The 21,915-nt window shown below is 40.4% G+C and overlaps 1 protein-coding gene across 5 annotated transcripts in view; it reads right to left on the minus strand.

Moving 5' to 3' along the window:
- Window positions 1-21,915, minus strand: part of eys (eyes shut homolog) — a 169,944-nt gene that overhangs the window by 143,585 nt on the left and 4,444 nt on the right. For 4 of the 5 annotated variants that reach the window (XM_034608950.1, XM_034608952.1, XM_034608951.1 and 1 more), the window contains 7 exons: window positions 15,950-16,786; window positions 15,230-15,346; window positions 11,117-11,307; window positions 10,225-10,352; window positions 8,381-8,495; window positions 5,862-6,021; window positions 935-1,039 (listed from right to left, as the gene is read on the minus strand). In XM_034608950.1, coding sequence (XP_034464841.1) covers window positions 935-1,039; window positions 5,862-6,021; window positions 8,381-8,495; window positions 10,225-10,352; window positions 11,117-11,307; window positions 15,230-15,346; window positions 15,950-16,676 — 1,543 coding nt within the window. In that variant the 5' untranslated portion in view covers window positions 16,677-16,786. Of the gene's footprint in view, window positions 1-934; window positions 1,040-5,861; window positions 6,022-8,380; window positions 8,496-10,224; window positions 10,353-11,116; window positions 11,308-15,229; window positions 15,347-15,949; window positions 16,787-21,915 lie in introns of those variants that run through there. The other variant, XM_034608954.1, reaches the window with a different exon arrangement.

Consider the following 21,915-nt stretch of genomic DNA (forward strand, 5'->3'; position numbering starts at 1 on the left):
CAAACTGATACTGTGGATTGTGTGACTTGTTGCGTATATGCTGCACAACGGCGGCTGTTTTGATCAACAGCTTTCTGGGAAGAGGGCTTTTCATTCCAGGGCTTTTCTTAAACATGTGGGCAAGTAGTAAACATGCTTTTACATATATTAATTCAATTAGAGGAAAGCAAAACATATTGGGAACAAGAAAACATGATTCTCGTGATAATTTAAAGATATAACTAGACAACCTACTGTATGTTGCCTATTTTGTTGACTTGTGTACTTAAATTAGCCAAAATGTTTCCAAGAATGTTCAAACCCAGAGAAATCTGCAATTTTCAATATTCAAGGGATCATCTCCTATTAATTCAGACATATCCCCCCCCCCACCCGTCTCTTCTTCTGGGGCAAATGACGTATGACAGAGGAAAATCACAGCCGACGGGTTTTTCCTTCCACTCTTTGCATTGATCACTTGTAATGGATCATCATTATTCATTGCTGTTTGCAGAGTAATGTGAATACAACTATAACACATTACCTCATCCTCGAACATGATTAGCGCTTGAGTCGTGTCAGGTACATTTTCATCCACCATATTGGAGACGACAACAATTCCCACGATCCCAAGCTGCTTCAAAATGTCATCAAACTAGTTCTGATATTTTTTTTTGATTAAGAGACACCAAAGTTACAAGATATTTGACATTTAAAAACAAGCTGACTTCTCTAGCCCATTGTCTGCAGGCAGGATGTGTCACAGTCTCTGGACTCTAAATCTAAATCACTGTTAGTTTCCAGTGGACAGTGTGATGGCTGGAGGAGCCCTGGCTGAGGATCTGAGGAAACATTCACTTTACACAAGTTTAAAAGGTCTGCACAGCCGCCTGCTTTAACAGATACCACTTAAATGTTATTGCAAAGCTCCGGTTTTGAACATAGTCCAACGTACCTGTTGGACATTGGCATTCGTAATGTCCCAGCAAGTGGGAGCATGTGCCGTTGTGCTGACAGGGGCTGGAGTCACACTCGTTGAACTCTGTCTCACACGTCGTTCCTGAGAGGGAGGGAAAAAAAAAAACTGCGGCAATTAGTTGCATCCGAATTGCATCAGGATCCTCAGACAGTAAAGCTCTTTATGAGTCACAACATTTTACATATTTCATGACCTGTGCATTGCATTGTTAAAACGCAACCACGGTTGTTTTGAGGGAAATACACTTATTTGCTTTCTTGTCGAGAGTCAGGTGTCATCATGCGGCTCATGTGTCAAATAGATTACTTGAGCTTTGAGTGCAGACTGAAAACACGGCGAGGGGGTCGGCTCGGGTGTAAAAGATGAATCGAAATCTGTCTACCAACATTTGAGTGAACTAATTGGCGTACATATGTAGATTTTCTCTTATTGATTCTGTTCACATTGTATATATTATTTCTATTTACATTTTTTACATTTCCTGTGTCTATAGTGCATGTTTACATATTTGACACCATTTTTTACTATCCCCTTTGCTGCTGGAACATGGCAACCCCATCGTGGGACTACTAAAGGATTATGTTATCTTGTCTATTCTATATTTTTACATTTAGCATACAGGTATAAGTGGTATCCTTCTTCTATAAAGTTCTTTATCAAGAACATTCCCAAAACATTCCATGAAGAGTTGCCTTTTCCCCAGAAACCAAAATAAGGTAAAACTTTCCTTTACTAAGATGCTGTATGGAGGTGAGCCCCTGGGAAAGCCAGAGCCAGAGTCCTGGTTGAACTTTCTTGTTGAAAAAAAACAGACACTTAATAATGAGCTATGTCCTGCCTGTACAGAGCGAATGAGGTGGGGGATGCTTGATGGGAGACTGGTCTGGTGCTCAGCTGCCTCAGCAGCTGCTGGTTCTACCAATGTGGATGGGGGAGTGGGTGTCTTCCAGCGCAGGTTATTAATTTCAAATGTCCCATCATCAATAACAGAGCAGCAAAGACACGTAGTGAAAGTCCCTTCTTGACAGCGGCAACCTCATGCTACAGCACAAACACTATGATTGATATCATCTGCACGGGAGTTGCTACAGGTCATTATATGCAAAACATGCCATGCCGCGCAGCAGCAAATTATACAAATCCATCCTGCTAAAACCGGAGAAATGCCCGTGCTCCTTCTTTATGGCTGTGGATAAAATCAATTATGTAGCACTGTAGCCTCTTTTTATGAAACTTTAATGATGCAAAATATGGTGAATTAAGTTGCAAAATGTTTGTGTAGCAATGTCTAGAAAGTCTTCAAAGAATTGAAGAATAAATAACTATATATCTTGAAGATCAGTATGAATATAAGATTTTTTATTTGGGAAACACACTTCTGGCTCTTGAGCACAATCATTATTTACCCGCAGGTTCCTTTAGGCCCGGGGATGCTAATTTTCCAGATAAAGTTTTTAAATGCAAAGACCTTATTCTGTCCATTTCAGGTGAAAAATTTTAAATGTTTTTTACAATTGTTCTTTTTATTACAGTCCTTTTAGTTTTATTCCATAAAGCAGTGTACTGTATAAACAGCCACCACATGTTATATTATGCACCCAATTAAAAGCTAATGAGAATGTGTGTAAATGAGACCAGCGTAACATATGCCAAGGGTTTGTTGTTCCATGAAAAATAAAGCCTTCCAAAATGAAAACCAAATGCCAGTGCTTGGGTAATGCATCCTGAGTTATGATCTGTGATAGAGTACTGTGAGGTTTCCGGGCAAAGCTCGAAATTAAATTGGCCTTTCCACGCTGCATGGCTCGAAAAATTCCAAAGCAAAAATCCCAAGATGCCAGAATATGATGAATTCTATCAGTCACTAAGACCTGCCAAGGTGCAAGAGACAATTTTCCATTACTGAAGTGGCAACAGATTTCAGCTTTGAACAGAGGGAAAAAATCGTGTTCATGTAGTGCTATGTAAGGGCTTATCTGACTGACAGGTGAGTGTGTCAGGACTTAAGGCGAGATGGGGAAATACGCTACAGGCCAAAGCCCGAGTGCACTGGGGAAGGAAAAAGAAAATACACATTCACTGGTTGTTTAAGCAATAAAACAAGAGGAGAAAAACACTGTGCTGCACCATTACAACCGTTCTGAAGCATAAACAATGCTCAGCGAGGATCACAACCAGCATTGCTGCAAAATGTACAACAAGGAATGAAACAAAATTTCTCAAATTTGATTTTTATATCATGTACATTTTTAGATTGTATTGTAATTGGCAAAAGGAATGGACTGTAAAGTGCTTTGAGTGGTCATCAAGACGAGAAAAGTGCTATATAAATACAGACCATTAACCATTCAAATACAGACCATATTGATAATTTTGTTATGATACAACTATAATGGTAAAAAGAAAAGTTGTTTTTTCTTATATGTCTGAGGAAAAATTAACATTTGAGAGAAGCAAGGCTTCAAACATTTTCTTTTATGGAGTAAAAACACTGCCACTCCTCTATAGGGTCTGTCCCAGACAGCATTGAGCCTTATAAAAACACACTGTATGCACTGATCTTTCCGTGAGGACTACACAATCAAACAATATCACTGTAAATATAACTGTATCTTTCCTTATTTCTGCAATGACACATTTAAGAAAATCACACATGAATTTGAAAACCGTTTCAGTCATGGCACATACGTGTTTTTTTCTTCTTAAATTTCATATCACATAACAACCCCTTTAGTTAGGGGATTTTGTTTTGTTCCCTTGTTCCCTTGTTTCTTTAGAACAGTTGTCACTGATAGTTTAACAAGCGGATTAAATGCAATCAACAGCAGGCCTTTGAAATGTCAAGCAGGCGAGGCTACTGGTAAATAAGCTTCAAGGATAAAAAATAAGATTTGCTTCATCCAGAGAACTGGCCTTTTGCTTAAAACGTGGCCTGTAATTGTCATTGTCACACTTCCAGTTATGTAATTAACTATCGATGCTACTTTTTGTGTTTTTCTCTTTGGAGTTCAAAAGTCAAACGGAATTTGCCTCTAGGCTGCATCAAACACTTTCTTGAGGTTGCGTGTGCAGTCATTAAGAACTACTGCAAACACTACTGCTCCTAACAAATATATGAATCGTGAGGTTGTTATTTTTTATTCCCTTGTCCACTGCCACCTCTTCGGGGGGGGAGGGGGGGGGGGGGGGTCAGAGGTCAGTTATGGAACAGGAGCCCTTGAGTCAGCTGTGATTCAAGTCTTTGGGAACATTAATCAAAGCAGACGCTCGCAGACATGGCAGCTTGAACCTAAACCTGACGATTAAAGAGCGGCCTCCCCTCTTACGATGCCGACCTGCTGACCCATGTGCAGTGCAGGTACAGCGTCAGAGGTCTGGGACTGAACACTAGTGTGACGCCCCCCCCCCCCCCTGAACAAACGTGCTCTTAAACGTGTAATGTTTCTAGCAGATGGGTGGATATTAGCAAAAACTTGCACAGCAAATTAAATACTAAGTACAAACATCAATATGAAAATACATTGTCAACACAATACATTAATTGGTAACATTTATGTTGAAAGTTTTACATATGGTAGTCTATCAAATGCAGCAAAAAATGTATTGTCTATACTGGGATATCGCAGAGTGCATGATCTTTTTTCAATTGTGCTATTTTAAATTGTAAATGATACAGTACAGGTGTAGAATGTGTGAATAGTTTTGAAGCCTCATGAATGAATTTTGCATTTAAATATTAAATCAAATGACTCAGGTTTAGGTATAAATATGCCGTTCAATTTACATATAAACTAGCTGGATTATTTTTTTTAGATTACATAGCAATTCCAATGAAAATCAACTGCTGCACACTTTAGTTTGCCGTTTATCGTCTGCTGAAAAAACAATGCAGCATCTAACACATGCAAAGCAAGTGCAGATGCATCACGGCCAGAAAGGAACGGCATCGATTTGATGTAAATGAGACTAAGGGAAAGTTAAACATTCACATGGATAAAGGACATTTTCTGAAGTTAGATAAAAAAAAACTACAGGTGAAACAGAAGTAAATACTGAGTTTAGCTACAACAAAGACATATTCCTGTGTATTGGTTTTGCAGTCTTTCTGCCCCCTAATGATCAAAATGGCTTTATGCAGCCTTAATGTTTGTTTTCAGTGGTACAACACCTGATTCAACTGACTACACATCAGTTAATTAACAGATCCTCTGATGCATCAGAATAAATGTTTGTGTTGTATGTTGGCTATATGCTCAGTAAGTTGCATCTTAAATAAGGTCCCAGTACAGATCGTAGTTACTTTGCTGATCTTTTTATACAACATACATTTTTAATGGCCACCTACCAGCCAATCAGAAACCCTTGTTTTTTGGTGACCAAAGTAAAAGTGTATTCATTCTAGCAGATACAAATTATGCATGTTTGATGGAAAACATGAGCTTCTCAAGACTTGTTCCTGGATTTTAAGCAATATTTCATGCCATCTGCCCTAACACACCAACAAAAGGCAAAATAGAAGCATTTATAATTTATGGATATGCTCTCAGCATGAGAGCTATGTGTGTGTCAACTGTCTTGGATGCAGAGTGCACAGTCACTGTCCTAAAGGAGTAAAATATTCAGAGAACGACTGCTCTCACTACCTGTCTGCTTCACATCCCTGCAGTGCATCGTGCATACAGTGCATTTACACGACGTTTACATAAAAACTGAGTCTGTAAATGTCAAAACAGAAGCAGAAGCTGCCAATAGCATTTAACTGTCAAGCCATGTCAGATGTTTCCCAAACATTCATCAGTCATTCCACCAACCTCCCCACAAGGGTTTGTGCGAATCGACCCTGCCAACGAACAGACAGACAGACGTATGGGAAGAAGTCAAAAACAAAGAAAAGTTATCTTACCCGTGAAGCCGGGGGGGCATTTGCAGGTGTACTCTGGGGGAGATGACGGCTGACTTGTTGTGATGCACGTGGCTCCATTCAAACAGCTGTTCGGTCGTATCAGACAGGCATCGCCTACATACTGACAAAACTCCCCGATCCATCCCAGGGCACAAACACACTGCAGGAAAACAGAGCAAGATTGTGATATAGCGATTTAATAAATAGTATCATGTATAAGAGGAGTGTGTATTACAGCAGTCTGTATCTTATTATTGTCCAAGCTCTAACCTAGCACATTGGATTTCAAATGGGAGGGTTAAGTTGTTGACATTCAGTTTTCAGGGTGATTGTTGTTATTTCCTCAACACTTGTGTAAACAGTGTAGAGGGAGCATATCCTTTTTTAGCCTCGGGAGCAAAAGATAAAAATGGCAACAATATGCACACAGTTCATCTGATCTGGCTGCAAAAGACCTCACATTAAAAGGGTCAGTTCGCCCACACTACAAAAGTCCTTACGTTCTCTCCAACACCCACACAGATCCACCCGCGTTTTTAAATACATTTGCTCCGATCATCTGCCACTAGCTCAAAAGGATGGAGGCAAATGGCATCTGTGATAGTCACAGCATTAAACAATACAATGACTTAAACTTACAATATTTATCTTCAGCTGATAGAGGTTTCTCAATCAAAATAACAAAATACCTAATTTGATGACGTCGTGAATTAGCGTGGGATCATGGGAGTTGTTGTTTTCGAACAATACTGAATAATCTTGATCCATTTCGGGTGACCAATACAAACATTGGAAGGAAAAACACTGGGAAGGCTAACTGGCTAGAATAAAATTGGGGATTTCTCTGGGTTTAAACATTGTTGTAAACCTTTAAGATAATGTAAAGTACAAACAATCAAAATATATATATCTAGGCGTTTTTAGACATTTTAATTGTTACACATTATATCATTGAAAATAAACTCAGCAGTGGGGGATTTCAAGTAATGGTTTTCCATTAGATCTGTATTATTCTTTAAAAAGTATTTCTAAATGTTGAGATCATCACACATAAAATCCTATTATGGTGAAGGTAATAGTCTCATAGATCGATATCATAAAAAACATAACATAAATCCAGACGTAGAGTATCTGCATGGCTCGATACTTTGTCATTATGGGTATTGGAGGTGAGATTTTTTGGGGGGGGGAACTGACCCTTTTAAGCTAAAACGGATTAATTAACCTCAGTCATTTTTTTTAATATCAAATCCAATGTACTGGACTGCTCTGTGCATCGACCAATAAAATCAGCTTAATGTGATCTCTAGTTTTATTCCTCCTCGTGACAAGGGGCCGGCCGTACTTACACGAACCACCCAATGGTTTTCACACTCAAAGTAAATCCAACTCCACATCCAACTATAAATTAAAAGAAAAACGGAAACTGCCAATTGGAAAAGAGCAACACTCTCTGATAATGACTGACCCTGGTAGGAGGCACATCAACTTGAAGCATCTGAAAGTGGATTTGAGATTAACAAACACGCTAATGGTATAAGATTGATGGAGAATAATTAGGAGCCATGGGGCATTACGGAGCAGTCTCAGGTGCTGTAAAAAAAATAATAGACTTTTGAGGAGAGTGAGCAATAGAGAGGCAAATTAGACCAGAACCTGTACGTCTGAGCAAAGCGTCCACATACCCACAATGATTAATGGGTTTGAATTGGATTACAGCTGCATGTTGACATTGTCCAACACTGGTGTGTGTTTTCCTTCATTGAAAAAAATATTTAAGTTAATGATGGTTTTCCCCATATATAGAACGTCAGAGACTAAAGGGCTAATGCTATTAAATACAAAAGCATATTTTATATTAAAACCCAGGGGTGATCCCCTTATCTATTTACACTCTAATGTTTCTAATGGGAAGTTCATAGTAGCCCACAGGCTAACAATTACAATTTGACTTTAAAAATACATACATTAATATAGATTGCACTTCTCATGAATATATTACATAACATATGCATGTAGCACATTTCTTAATGTTACAAATGGCTTTACAATGAACAAGCAATGATAATTAAACAATGGGACACGAGCACAGAATATTGAACAATAAAATAAAAAGAGTTGTATAATTAAATGAATAGGATGAGGAAAATAGAACAATACAATTGATAGCTCTATATATTAAATATGAAAAAAGAGATTACTACAATATTACATTTCTGATGTGATCATAATGTGTACCGAAGGGAAAAGGAAAACAGTATTTTAAACAGTATCATGCACAATATATCGCGTACAAATGCGCTAATTCTTGTATTGCAAACAATCAAATGCAATAGTAAAGAATTAAGACTGGACTATTGTCTGTTTTCTTTTTTATTGTATGTGCCGTGTGTATCATAGCTCTGCCTCTGCCTGTGTTCACCTCCTGCTCAGTCCGTGACCCCCATTAAGGTGCCGCGTGAGTCATATTTCGTGGGCTTCAGAGTATTTAATTAAGACTGAAACATCAAATTACTTACCTGATATCCGTCAATTACACTCAAGCACAATCCCTCATTCAGGCAGTTGATATTGAGCAGCCCGCAGTAGTCAATTACTTCGTCACAATTCTTCCCAGAGAATCCTCTCAGGCATCTGTGGGGAGGAGGTTGGTGTCATCAAAATCAATTCCCCCCGGAGCAGTGGGCGCTAACAAGCCATATTTTTTCTTTTCTTTTACAAGCCAGATGGGGGGGGTTATAATTTAGTTTTCTACATGACCTGTTTGCGATACGGACCTGGGAGAGGCACGGTGCACAAATTAGACCTCCAAATGCCAAATGGGTCGAGTTAGAATATCAAGACAAATTAAGGTCCATTACAAACCATAGATTATACTTTCCTACAAATGTGAAAATCACTCTTTATTTCACTAATGTCTAATACAGAAAATAAGCCCTTCACCTAATTATCTTCTATATAAAGTTCTTACCATTTAAAACTTTGTACAAGGGCTCAAAATGAGAAAAAAAAAAAATTGATAAAACGAAATATTCAGGTACTGTCTGTCCATTATTTTTTAAAAAGGCCCCAAAAAGGTTTGAGCTGAGGCTATATTCTAGATTATTGAGTCTGTGCGCGAAGACCAGAATTTATGTGCTGATATAAAACTCATTAGTCTTGCGATCTGGTACAGTTTAATAACTGGATTTAAAAGACATTGAATTTAAAGCAGAGATATAAAACATGGAGCCTAATAAACGTGCAGAAGACTCACAAACGTGTTCATAAAAAACAAGGGGTGAGTCAACAATATCATTCATGTCTGGTCTGTTAAAAAGCTGTTAGACAGTAATGTCTAAAAATTATACTATCACATCAATTTCACCATCTTCTTCACCATAAACTGGCTATTTGAAGCCAGAAGGAGTGGCTTCTTGACAACAAGTCCCACGTACAAACCAAAAGCTACAATTTAATTTGAATAAGTTATATCAGGGGCAGTGTAGTTTCAGCAAAACTTACCCAAACGGGAGCAACAATTATATATGTTGGGGACTGTTTTATGCTGTGGATTAATAAACATTTGGTGTGCAATTCAGATTAAAGGTTCAGTGTGTAGAGTTTAGGGACATCTAGTGGTGAAGTTGCGTGTTGCAGCTGAATACCTTTCACCTCACTCTCCCCTTCCAGACATGAAAGAGAACCTGTGGTAGCCTTCAGTTGTCATAAAAACTCAAAAGGTGTTTAGTTTGTCCACTTTGGGCTACTGTAAAAAAATATATCGGCCTCCATAGTAAGGACCCACTCCTGATGTAAATATAAAGTATTTAAATATAAAGGGCCCATTCTAGGTTAAAGAAAACAACAATTTGTACAATAGAGAGGAAACACACCAGTAAAAACATCACTAGGATTATTTTATATTCTATGTCTGCCATTAGATCCTTTTCACCTAAATCTTACACACTGGACCTTTAAGTCAAAACAGTGCATGGTATCAAGTCACCCAGTGTAACAGTGATGTGGCTCAGTGATTTATAAAATAATGTATAATGGAGGTGGCCCAGATGAAGTTACATCAGGGTCATGATTCACACACAATACTTGTATATGTAAATATAATCAATTTATGAGCACTTTACCTGGAAGGGGTTTACTATAAGAAAAATAGAAAAATACAGAATTACCAGCCAGCAATGCAGCTGGAGGTTTGATTGACAGGTATGCATTAGAGCTTTTGAGAACATTTTGAAATCCTAATAACATCCAAAGGTGGACAAAGAAGAACCATCTCTTTTCACTCGCAGTGGACGACGCCTTCACCAGACCTCGCAATCATCTAGAAAGGGACGCATGAGAGTGGCCTCTGTGTGTTTTTCACCTGCAGACATAATGACTTCCCCTGGACACGCAGGTGGCATTGTGGAGACATGGCGACGGGCTGCACGGGCTCCGCTGCCTCCTGCACGCTGCGTCCACATTACCATCCGCACACACACATTCAGAGGCCTGCATGCACAGGCAGAAACAAACAAGGTCGCCTGTCAGCCCCCGGGGAAACGGGGTCAGATTACACACACACACACACACAAATTACATCAGTAACTGCAGGAATATTATCAATAAGCATTATTTGTTGCTGATATCTACAATAATAATATACGAGTCAGATACCCAGGCTAATAAATGCGAATGTCCGTGTAATTCAACATCAAAAAAGGATTTGAATTTCAAATTAAATCTCTGGATAAATATTGATGTTAAGCAGTAGCGATATGAGGCATTATTTTTGATGAATGTGCCTTTAAGTGCGCTGGACTCTATTCTTAGGCGGCTTGTGAAAATGTGTAGCACTTGGCAAACTGTAATGAACAAAACAAAGGTCACAGCGAGGCAATTAGACCATTACTGCATTTTCTCCAGTGTATCCTCTTGAACGTCGGGACCTCCTCCCGCCCCTGCCGACTGCATGACCACAATAACGTTCCCCGAAGAAAGGTGAAAATTGCAGCAGGCATCCAATTACAAATGCTTTTGATGAGAGCCATTTCAAACTGGCACTTAAATATGCACTGGGACATTCAATCAAAATGCTAGAGTAGGCAAGCACTCTTTCCCCGAGCTCATCTTCAGGAGGAAATATTAATTGCCACTGTAGCCGTCAGAATGAAGCAATTTGATCTCGTTTTAAGACACTATATTAATTTTCCATGTGCCATTTCGTGTTTATATCCCGCAAGATAAAAAACAAATAAGGGAAAATGAGTCCTCACACGCTCCCCTGCAGCGCAAATGTGCTCCTCCCGACACGCGTATGACATGCAATCCAAGTCGGCCCCGGAGTCGCAGTAGAGGCCCCAGAATCCCTCTGGACAACGGCACGCAAACCCTTCGGGGCTCTCCTCACACAGGCCGCCGTTTCTGCATGGATTCGGATGACATGTCCTCGTCTCACAAGGTGGGCCTGGACGACAAGACAGTGCAACACTTTTCATCAGATTGCGGGAAATGGGTTTTACTTACACGAGCTATGATGAGCAGGAGCTGCCAATCACATGGTCCCAGAATCTGCTGAAAGCCATCATGTACACACAAGTGGCTGAAATGGAAAGAAACGATGGACATGTACGAAAAAGCTTCAAAGTCTGAAAAGAAATGACTGACGTGACTTATAATCCGCGGAGGACGGGGTGATTGACGTGGTGTATTAATAATTACGCAGGACAGAGGCGTGTGCCATCCCCCGTCATTATGCATGTGTACAATTTAAGCAAATACTCTTTCCATCAAACTAAAAGGCAACTGTACATGCAGTGTCATTACTGTCAGAGGCTTTCAGATTCCATCACATCATCAGCAAACAACCGAACCATTTAATAATTAAAATATGAAGAGTTTCATTCATCTGATGGAAATAACATTTACATTTTACGCAGAAAAGACTAACGAGGCTAATTATTCAGACCCTTAGTGATCTGACCAGAGATCCTGTGTGGCGATGGGAGAGACTTCCAGCTGAACAACCGGCTTTGAGGTTCCTGTCTGGTTTCCTCCTCACATGATGCTTGGAATTGAAACCAAACAGTTTAAATTTGATTTCATCAGACCAGAGAATCTTGTTTCTCACAGTCTGAGAGTCCTTTAGATGTTTTTTTTTTGCAAACGTCCATTCAAGAGAGACTTCTGTCTCTGCCTTAAAGCCAAGATCAGTGGAGTGTTGCACTGACGGATCCTCTTGGAAGTTTCTCCCATCTCCAAAAGTTAAGTCTTTAAAGCTCCCACAAGGAACTTTTTCGTTGATTTAGGCGCCTCTGTGGACAAAAGCAGAACTGCATCCACTGTCACCTGTCGTAAAATCCGGTTCAAACTAGGGCGGGGCGATACGACTTCAGATCAATATCCCGAGTATTTGTAACTTTAACTGATAAATGAAGGAGTATTTTAAAGTAATAACATATATAGTAATAAATAGAAAATTATTATAATGCAATATAAATGTTTTTCATGGAGGATTGTAAACTAAGTAGTGAGTGCTCTAAGCATTTTACAAAAAAATAAAGTAATTCTAAATTAAGCAGTAGCCGGTAGTTTTCTAAACCCTGCAGTAGCACAACACCAGCAGCTTATCCAGAGACCGGCTAACGCTGCAGTGACATTGTATGCAAAGGATAAAATTAGACCAAATTCACTGCAAGTTCAAGGTGAATAAAATTTGATGTTATTCCCTAGTGAGGGTTTTCATTTTTTTGTTGTGTTCTTCACAAGGTGCCTACACATTTATCTTTCCGGTGAGTCTTTCTTTGCATATTTTCTTTAATCCCCCTGCTGATACAAGTGCTCATGTCCCAGAGGCTGTCCCAGAGGCTCCCCCATAGCCTCCTCTGTGGGCATCAATCTTACTGTGTGCAAATTCAGGGCTGGCTTTTGCCTCAGCTCATTTTCCACCAGAAATTGACTTTTCATAACTGGTCCACTAAAAGTTGCATCTATACAAACTAATATATGTTTTAGGGGGAAAAGCTCCATCCGCCATGTGTATTTATGACACAGATAACGACTGTAGCACTTTCTGCACTCAAGAGAAAATTTCCTAATGTGTAATCATTTTGGTTTAGTTCACGCAGTCGATATTTCAGTTTTTATGATCGTTCATATTTGTGCAGGTATTTATCTCTACCCAAGATCTTCATCTCCAACACCCACATTATTGCAGTGATTATGAAGTGCAGCAATCTAATATACAGAGGGACACGACATGTTGTCAGTACATAATTAAATAGCTTAACAATGGTAACGGCTGCATATATAGAGTCCAAATTAAACTTTTAAAAGATTGATTTAACCAACATCAAGATTGCGAAACCAATTAACACCTTACACCAAATGGAAATGGCCCCATAAAGATGGTAATACTTGGCAACAAATACCTGAGAGGTGCCGCGGAGGCGAGTCAAATCAAAAGAAAATCTCATTTGAAACGTCCCATGAGTTTGGCTCATTATTCTGTGCGCATAGACTTTGGCCTATGAGGGCAGCCGGCGCTGGAGCAGCCACTAACTTCCAGTTGATTAATGAGGCGACTGCAGCAGGGAGGTGGAGGAAGCACGAGCTCCACAGAACTCCCAAGAAGCTGCTGGGACAGGAGGACACCATGACTCTGCGAAAGCACCCAGCAGAGTCCGCTGACTTAAGAGAGCGGCAGCAATTACGGAAAATTAGACAAAAGCCGCCGAGGCAGAGGTTGCATTTAATTTACCGATTTGTGTTTTGATGTGAATCGTACGAGTTATCCATCTCAAAGTGCACAGGCGCTGATTTTGTTTTACATTGCCCGCTGTTTTATTTGGTTCTACCAAAGGTCATGTTAGTGGTTCAGTCATTACCTCAGTCCTGTATTTAATAGGTCAACTTGCCTTAAAGGTAATTTTATTTTATTCAAACATTCTGTATGTTTTATCGGTTAAACTACTACAACTCTAAAGCAAATACATATGTTTTTGGCATATTTTGGCGCCATAAATGTCATGAAACACAAAAAAAGGTAATAGATTTTAAAAAATTACAAATTTTCAAGTTCATATGCAAGTTCTTAAAAACATACTCGCTAGTAATTCAATGTAAATCAACAGACATGAACTCTGATTATCATCATCCTCTAATATCAGCATCAGCCACCCCCCAGAAAATCCATATTGGTTGGGCTCTAGATAAAGGCAAAGCAATATTATTCCTTTTCCACGGTATCATAATTTATCTTTTTATCTTCTCATTTAAATTGTGAATACGTCCTGTGAAGTGTCTATACCCTTCACTCCCGCTGCTCTTCTCCTGTACGGCCTTAATCTGCTCTTACAAGAACGGATGCCAGACAGCACTGGAAGTAACCTTGAAACCACATCTCCAAAATAATAAGCTGAAAGCCCGGGCTGGACCGGAAGAGGCAAAGCTTTGACACTTCAAGAATGCTGCCAGGACAAAATGTGCTCCAAACAACACAATGAATCAGTGTGAGGAGCCACCTGGAGTTCTTACTTCCAAAAAAAAGTTCATCGCAGGCTTGTTTTCACAGCAGACGCTCAGATCCAGGGCAGCCCGAGGAGTATCCAGGTCTTGTAACCCATTTGTGCTTGATACTCATTAACCTAACTGTACGTTGCGGAGACTCATTACCTAAATATTGGGCGATGCGATAATGTCTCATTAACAAGCTCACCGCGAGTGCCAGTGCATGTACGTGAGCCTTCAGTAATTTGTCTAACGCACAGAGCAGGGAACAGAAAGTGGCTGCCCAAGGAAAATATGTCATGAAGGTCGATGTTGCTACCTGAGCAAACCATAGAAACCATCAGCGCAACACGCAGTGGTTTAAATTTGTCGAAATTAGAAAAAGTTGAAATCAGATGAACAGATTTTTTAGTCTGCTCCATCTCATATTAAACAATGAAACTTAAAGCAGTGAATGTTTGAGCCATGCTCGTATTTTTTTCTTCCAGGCTCACAGAAGTCGTCCAGTATCAAAGTTCTGATTTTATAAGCTCTGCATAAACAATAAACAATAAATTACACTTTAATTGATTGCTGTAAAACCCTTTTTTTATTTTATCAACCGTGTCATGCTCAGTTAGCCAGCAGTTTGGCCCCGGCTTTTAACGGCCACATGTCACCGCTCATAACATGTGGTATTTGATTTGGAGTGGCCGCTTCATGTATTACAATGACGATATAACATCAAGCGGAAATCGGGTTTAAAGCCCATGAGGAAAACGATGATCTTCCTTGAGAAATGGCTTTTGTAGTTTTTCATCTTAGGCCTTCGTGGGGACCGTTGGCCGCTGCAGGCGAATGACACTGTTTTGCATACAACCTGCTGAATGAGAGCTCCTCACCTGAAACTCCTGAGTCACAGATGCATTTGAAGGACGTCGCCGACCCTTGAACGCATCTCCCACTTTCACAAATTCTGTCACAGTTTTCTTTCCCGACCACTTCGGAGCAGTTAAGGCCTGAAACAAACGGGTGAGTTAGTTTGACCGTTGACACATAAACGCAGAGAGAAAAGGGAATTTGGGAGTTTCTATCCAGGCGCACAACTCCGGTGCTATTTATTTGAATTCCTAATTGAAGAAAGGAAAATTAGATTATTGCTGTGGATGATACTTCTGCGGAGAGAGTACATGTCGGCAGGAAAGAGATTAAGGAAGGAGTCATTTGGAATGCAAGCTGCTTTAATATTAATTGTGTTTGTGTAGCGTGTGAGTGTCGGGGCTTTATGTGTCCGATAAATATATAATTCAGACGGCAGCTTGATTCAGTTTTTAAAGTGGAATCAGACAACTTTTTAACTCCCCCCCCCGCCACCAACACCCAGGAGAGTAAAACTGTGAAGAAGCATCAATCAGAGTATAAAAAAATACACAAACATGATGGGGTTTCCCCAGAGAAGGAGTTGCAGATGTAACTCACTAGATCAAATTACTACTAATTTAAAGTGATAGCACAACAAAGGTAAAAATCAATGAGGTGTTGTAATAGTTTTTTGATCTGGTTCTAATTGAAATAAGTTCTAAGGGCTCCACAAAGCGAATGAGTGGTTTTTTTGTCCTTACCTGTAAAATGTGGAGGACACAGACATTTGTATGTTCGGTGGTTCGGATCCGCGGAACCATTGCTCAAACAGACGCCTTTGTTCCTACAAGGGTTATCCAAGCACGCGTCAAACTTTTCACAGAACCTCCCGGAATAGTGTTGGTGGCAGCGACAGTGGTAGGCGCCTTCCCAGAGGTCCGTTTGACAAATGCCGTTCCCCGAACAAAGTCGCAGCAGAGGAGAAGCCTGACAAAGCTGCGGTTTAACAGACACGTTGAGCCTCAAGCCAAGCCTGCACAGCTGCGCGTCTCCCTCGTGCAGCGCGATGAAGAAATGGCGGCCGGGGACAAGCCACTTGGCCTCGACTTGCAGACTTTCATTTATGTTGCGGGGGAAGAGGAACTGATCCTCCTTCAGGCCGTTGGCGGAGCAGCTTTCAAAGTTGTGCTTGGAGACGTTGAGGAGTCTGATGCCGTACGACTTGAGCGATTCATCGGCGGACATCAGCAGTTTGTCCCCGTGCTGCAGCTGAAGTGGACATATCTGCGGGAAGCTGAGCAGGTGCCCCCTGGGGTCGTCCCAGCACTCAGACATGTTTCTGCAGATGTTTCCTATGAGGGTCCAGTTCATCTGGACTGTTTGTTGCTTAAGGTGCCACTTAAGTGAGGCTTGGCTGCAAACTGTTCGGCAGTGGATGACGCGGACAGCGACAAAGATGCCGACCAAGAGAAACAGTGACGTTCCCATGTTCTTTTCTTCTCTTTGTAATTTAATCCAAACCAGTCGAGAACTTTCAAAGCCTCTTGTGTCATCTGATGATTAAACTGTTTTTCCAGACAGTCCAACAGGAACAACACCTGAGGAAAACAAACGCTTTGATTAGGGATTTGCAAACAAAAGTTTATTTCCAATATCTACGTTCTAGTTCCACAAATATCTAGCAAACCGTTCATCTTATCAACTTCACACTTGTGTATTTGTTAATGATCCATGGAAGTGCAGAGTCAAATTTGGAGCGATTTGGATGAGATACATTCAATATCAATACAATTTAAATAAACTGGTGAATAGTGCTCTGGTGTGGGGGAGGGGCAGTGTGCTAACTAAGTTGAACAAATGGCAGATCATTTAGATAATTAGTTAATAATAAGCATTGAATCACATCTTTTTGGGCAATTTTTAGAAAATAAAAGTTTGTTTTGTTGCTGTAATGCTTCATATCAATCAAAATTACAGAGATTGAATTTTGAAAGCTGTGAACCTGGGTGTGAATCTGAATCTGAATATTATGTCGACTGCTTAACAGACCTCTGAAATAGTAAATAATAAATCATTGGAACTCATACATAAGCCACACACCTGAATCGGTGCAAAAAAAACTGAATCCGATTGACCGTAGCTCACTTTCACAGTTTCATAAAGAAATCTGCAACCGGCATCACCAGAGGCGAAGCAAACAGCCCATTCCAAGCTGTTCAATATTTAGAACGGCCGCTGCACTCGTTTTTTACAATGTGATCAAAAGGCACAACAGCAGATACAGAGCCCACACTGCTGTTACATGCAGATTTGGCTTCACTCTGACACAGACTTGTGGCTCCAGTGCCTCTTGCAGAGCTTTCATAATCACGTGCAGTGCTGCTGCTGACCACCAAGTGTGTCACAGCAGCCGGGGCCTCCCGGAGGTTCCTACAGAGAGTGACAATGTCAGATAAAATATTCTCTCTCTCCCCTGCCGCTGCCTGATACCCCAGTGTCAGGCAGCGAGATGAGTTGAAGCAGACAGTGTTTTTTCTCTCTCTCTCTCTCTCTCTCCCTCTCCCTCTCTCCCTCTCTCTCTCTCTCTCTCCCTCTCTCTCTCCCTCTCTCTCCCTCCCTCTCTCCCTCCCTCCCTCCCTCAGGCCCTTTTCATACGTGTGCCCGAGATAAAAACAACAAAGTAGAGAAGCCTCCACGCAAGAGGAAAACTCTGCTCCTTGATCAGCACACAAGGGCCGATATGAATAACTGCAGGGTGATAAGTAATAAAACGCTGAATATGGAACACCAATAACAATAGAAGGGGGAGTGATAAAGTGAATGGGCTTGCGAGTATTGTCACCGGGGCTGTGTGGGCACCCAAAAGACCTCATTTACATGAGATGAGGTTGACTATTGTGTTTCACAGCACAAATGCGGAAGCTGTCACCTGAATTTTTGAAAGGAAAAACATGAATTAAAATTCCAGATGAAAAAACGTCTAATTGTTTGTATATTTATATTTTTGGCAGGGTATTCACGGTTTGCTGCAGTGCAAGAATAAACAGCCCTAATAATTTATACATTTTTTACTCAAGGCTGCTGTAATCAATATGTTCATATTAACAATGACTTAAATGACAACGTCTAATGTGGAATAAGTCTCTCGTAATGACAAACCTGTCAAGAGAATTATCCCCCTCAGCTCTGCACAGCGTTTTAATGCTTCCTGTTTTCATAACTTTTAACTCTGGTTTAGTTTGCTACCAGCTTTCTCATCAGTGTCATGTTCTGCAGGCAGTGGTTTGCAATGAAAAACTCAATGTACACAACCTGCTCCATCCCAGAGAAACAACTGGGAGACTCCGCTTGTACAAGGTCATATCACGGACGGAGATCGGCAACAGTCTCAGAAGCGCTACGGTGTAAAATTTGAAAAACTTGACATCAAATAGAAAAAGCAGCAGTTTGTTAATCGACCTGTTGTTTATTTATTCTGTCGACTCTCCTCAGTGTTGTCAATCAAATTGAAATCAATGAAAAAAAGATGCTTGAGAAAATGTAACTTATTAAAAAAATATATCACATCCCAAAAAGTGGCTTTATCACCTCCTTCAATATTTACTTGTGTACACAGGATTATGCAAAAAGACAGATTACCAGGAAACTAAGTGGAAGGATGTTGTGTGGCTCAGAGTAGAAGCCATCACATTTGGGTGTGGATCTGGATCAGGGGGTGGATCCCTGAGACTTTTCAACATTTCCTAGATTTCTCACACAGTTACCCATTAATGTGGATGAAAAAGGATCTGTGTATAATTCACAGGACTGATGTAATGTACAATTTGGTGCAGGTCCACCTAAAAATCTGGATCTAGTGATTTAAACTGTGGTTTCTGTTGGGCCTTGGAGGAGGTAGGCCCTCTATTGAGTGTACACAGAAAAAAAAAAAAAAAGGATCCCTATAGGATGAGCTATAACGTCTGTATTTAAGTTCCATATTTCACAGATCATCTCTTCAGATTCTTTAATGTGTAAATCTGTCACCCAGCTGTTCTGTAAACATCTGTCCAATACTGTAATAATAATAATAATAAGGCAAAAACAAGTATGTAATTTTGATGCATAATTTTCTTCTTCTAAACGAACACAATCACACTCAGAGACAATATACTTTGATGTGATATAATAACAGCTTGTATGCTAGCAGATTAGCTCGGTAGTAGCTGTGGTAGATCCGTGTTTTTCAGGTCGCAGTGATCCATCGAGACACCGTCCTCGAGACACAATGACAAATCAACTACCTGGTGCAGACACTACAGCGCAGCATTTAGCAGCAAGAACTCACGATATGTTCCCCAGGAGTGGGTGGAGACCATAAACACAGTCACAAGTAGATTCAATATTTCTGGTCTCCTGCACGTGCAAATGAATGCTAATGTTGCTCCATGTCTGCTGAATGTGCGAGTGAGCAAACAATGTGCTCACTTGTTCATCAGATCAATTATATGCAGGTATATGTCCTGTGATTGCAACTTGTTGAAAATTAATTACTTTACACATTCAACCGAGAAAAAAAAAGCTTTCTGTGGATAATGCTCAATCAGTTTCCTGATTTAGATACACGGCAATAACATTGAGTGACAGGTTAGCAACATAAAACTGACACGGAGACAATATCATAGCATCTAAAACACATAAATATAACTGCTGTGAATCATATTAAGACTAGAACGGTACTCAGTAGAGCACATACCTCTGCTAAGGGCCCTATCTCACAGTGATAAAGAAAATCCCAGATCCACCCCATATGTCTGGATTCACAGCAAATTTATTACTGTGCCTTGGCAGATAAAAGCCAAAAGCCTATGAAACCACATCTAAATCCGCTCGATATCAGTCACCTAAACGTGCATGATTTCCCCCCCCGACAAATCCATGAATTATTGCCTTGGAAATCGGTAAAAACGTACAAAAAAAATGCAACATCTTAGAATTGTTTAAAAAAAAAAAAGAGCGTAGTAAAGAAAAAGACTCCTGATCCTTGCCAAAATTCAATGGTTTCTTTGCCCATGTACCAGCCCCCCACCAAGTTTCATGGAAATCCTTTGCATAGTTTTCCTGCTCACAGACAAACGGAAAAGAGGCAAAAACAAAACCTCCTCGGTGGAGTTAAAAACATCCATAAAACTGCCTGACGTGGCAGCAAAAGCCCATTTATAAGCAGTCAAATCAATGCAAAAATACATGAAAAAATAAAACTACAACAATTAAAAATTCATAAGACTAACACCCGATCAGAGCAAGTTCTGCAGTTATGGGTAGCAACAGTGTTTATTGACATTGCCAGTGATACAATTTAGGCAGGAGATCATGACTCAATGCTCCTCGTTGAGAAATGAGACACTATGAGGGGCATAATATTACAACGTGCTTATTTTCAAGTCATCTACCAACCGTAAATTGACCTTGGTCACTGCACAGCAATCTAGTATCTCGAAAAGTTGGAGCAAAGACAAAACCATCTTATATCACAATGCATACGACAGCAAACTGGCAGCAGCATAGCTGAGTAACAGTTTGATTTCGTGGCCAGGAAAAAAAAAAGAAATGCAGCAGGAAGTACAGCGCTGCCTTTGTCTTTATCACAATTTCCACAGAAAGTCAGCAACGACAGTGTGAGCATGCAAAGCCTCCTGGATTGTATATGTTAGTCAATACACTTTATCCTAATACTACGTTTTCACAATAACCTCTAATGCACAACTGCTAATTTGTTTGAGTACAATCCAATGTGAGATATCTAGAGGCTGTTTCGACCCCGCACAGTCTGCATGATTCACGCAATTTAAAACCCCCGAATCACATTCATCCTTCTTAATTGTGCTGCAGTTCAAGTTCTTCCTTAAATCTGAAAAACATTCAATACTAATTCATAGTATTACGGAGATCTATGGTATGGGCCTCGACTTAATATCCCAGAAAACCTTTTGCTCTGTTTATTTAAGACACCTTAAGGGTATTGATCCGTCGGGATTGAACTGCGAGGGCGGCACAGAGAAGCGGTTCAAGTAATAAGGGCCACGGGGTCACGAGCAAAGTCGTGCACGCGGGGGGGTCAACCATTTGTCTCCCTTGGCCTCCTGCTATCATTGCGGCTCAGCTCAACCCACAGTTTAGAATGCCCATCACGCAGGTGTGAGGAGGCCAATGGATCAAGGAAACTGTGTAAATCCGGGGTTGACCGATGACTGAGAGACACAGAGGGGACACAACAAATTATCACATCAAACAAATGGGCCCACACGTTGTCCGTCGTTACCACACGAAATAGACTACTGTGGCTGAAACGCTCGGCTGATGAATCAATTAGCTGATCGACGCAAAAAAAGATCAGCAAAATCAAGAATTTTCTTTTATTAAGCAAAATGTAATTGTTAATTGTCTCCTGTGTGAATATATGCTGGCTCTCTTGGTCTTCTGTGATAGGCAACTACAAATCTTCACACTCTAGTTCTGTTATTGTGACAAAACAAGAGATTGAACTACAATTTGTGTCCTGGGAATCTGTGAGGGCTATTTTCAGCAGCAGGCTAATCAATAATAAAAGGCACTGGGGTAATCATTGTTTTCAGCCCTATAGGCAGGCGTTAAATTAAAAATAAGCCCTCGACGTGCTTTTCCACATAACAACAGCACAGTGAGTACAGCTCGAACATAAACTAGGCCACATCTGAAAACATTTCAC

Source organism: Hippoglossus hippoglossus, chromosome 15 (assembly GCF_009819705.1).
Source record: "Hippoglossus hippoglossus isolate fHipHip1 chromosome 15, fHipHip1.pri, whole genome shotgun sequence".
In the NCBI taxonomy this organism is placed as follows: domain Eukaryota; kingdom Metazoa; phylum Chordata; class Actinopteri; order Pleuronectiformes; family Pleuronectidae; genus Hippoglossus; species Hippoglossus hippoglossus.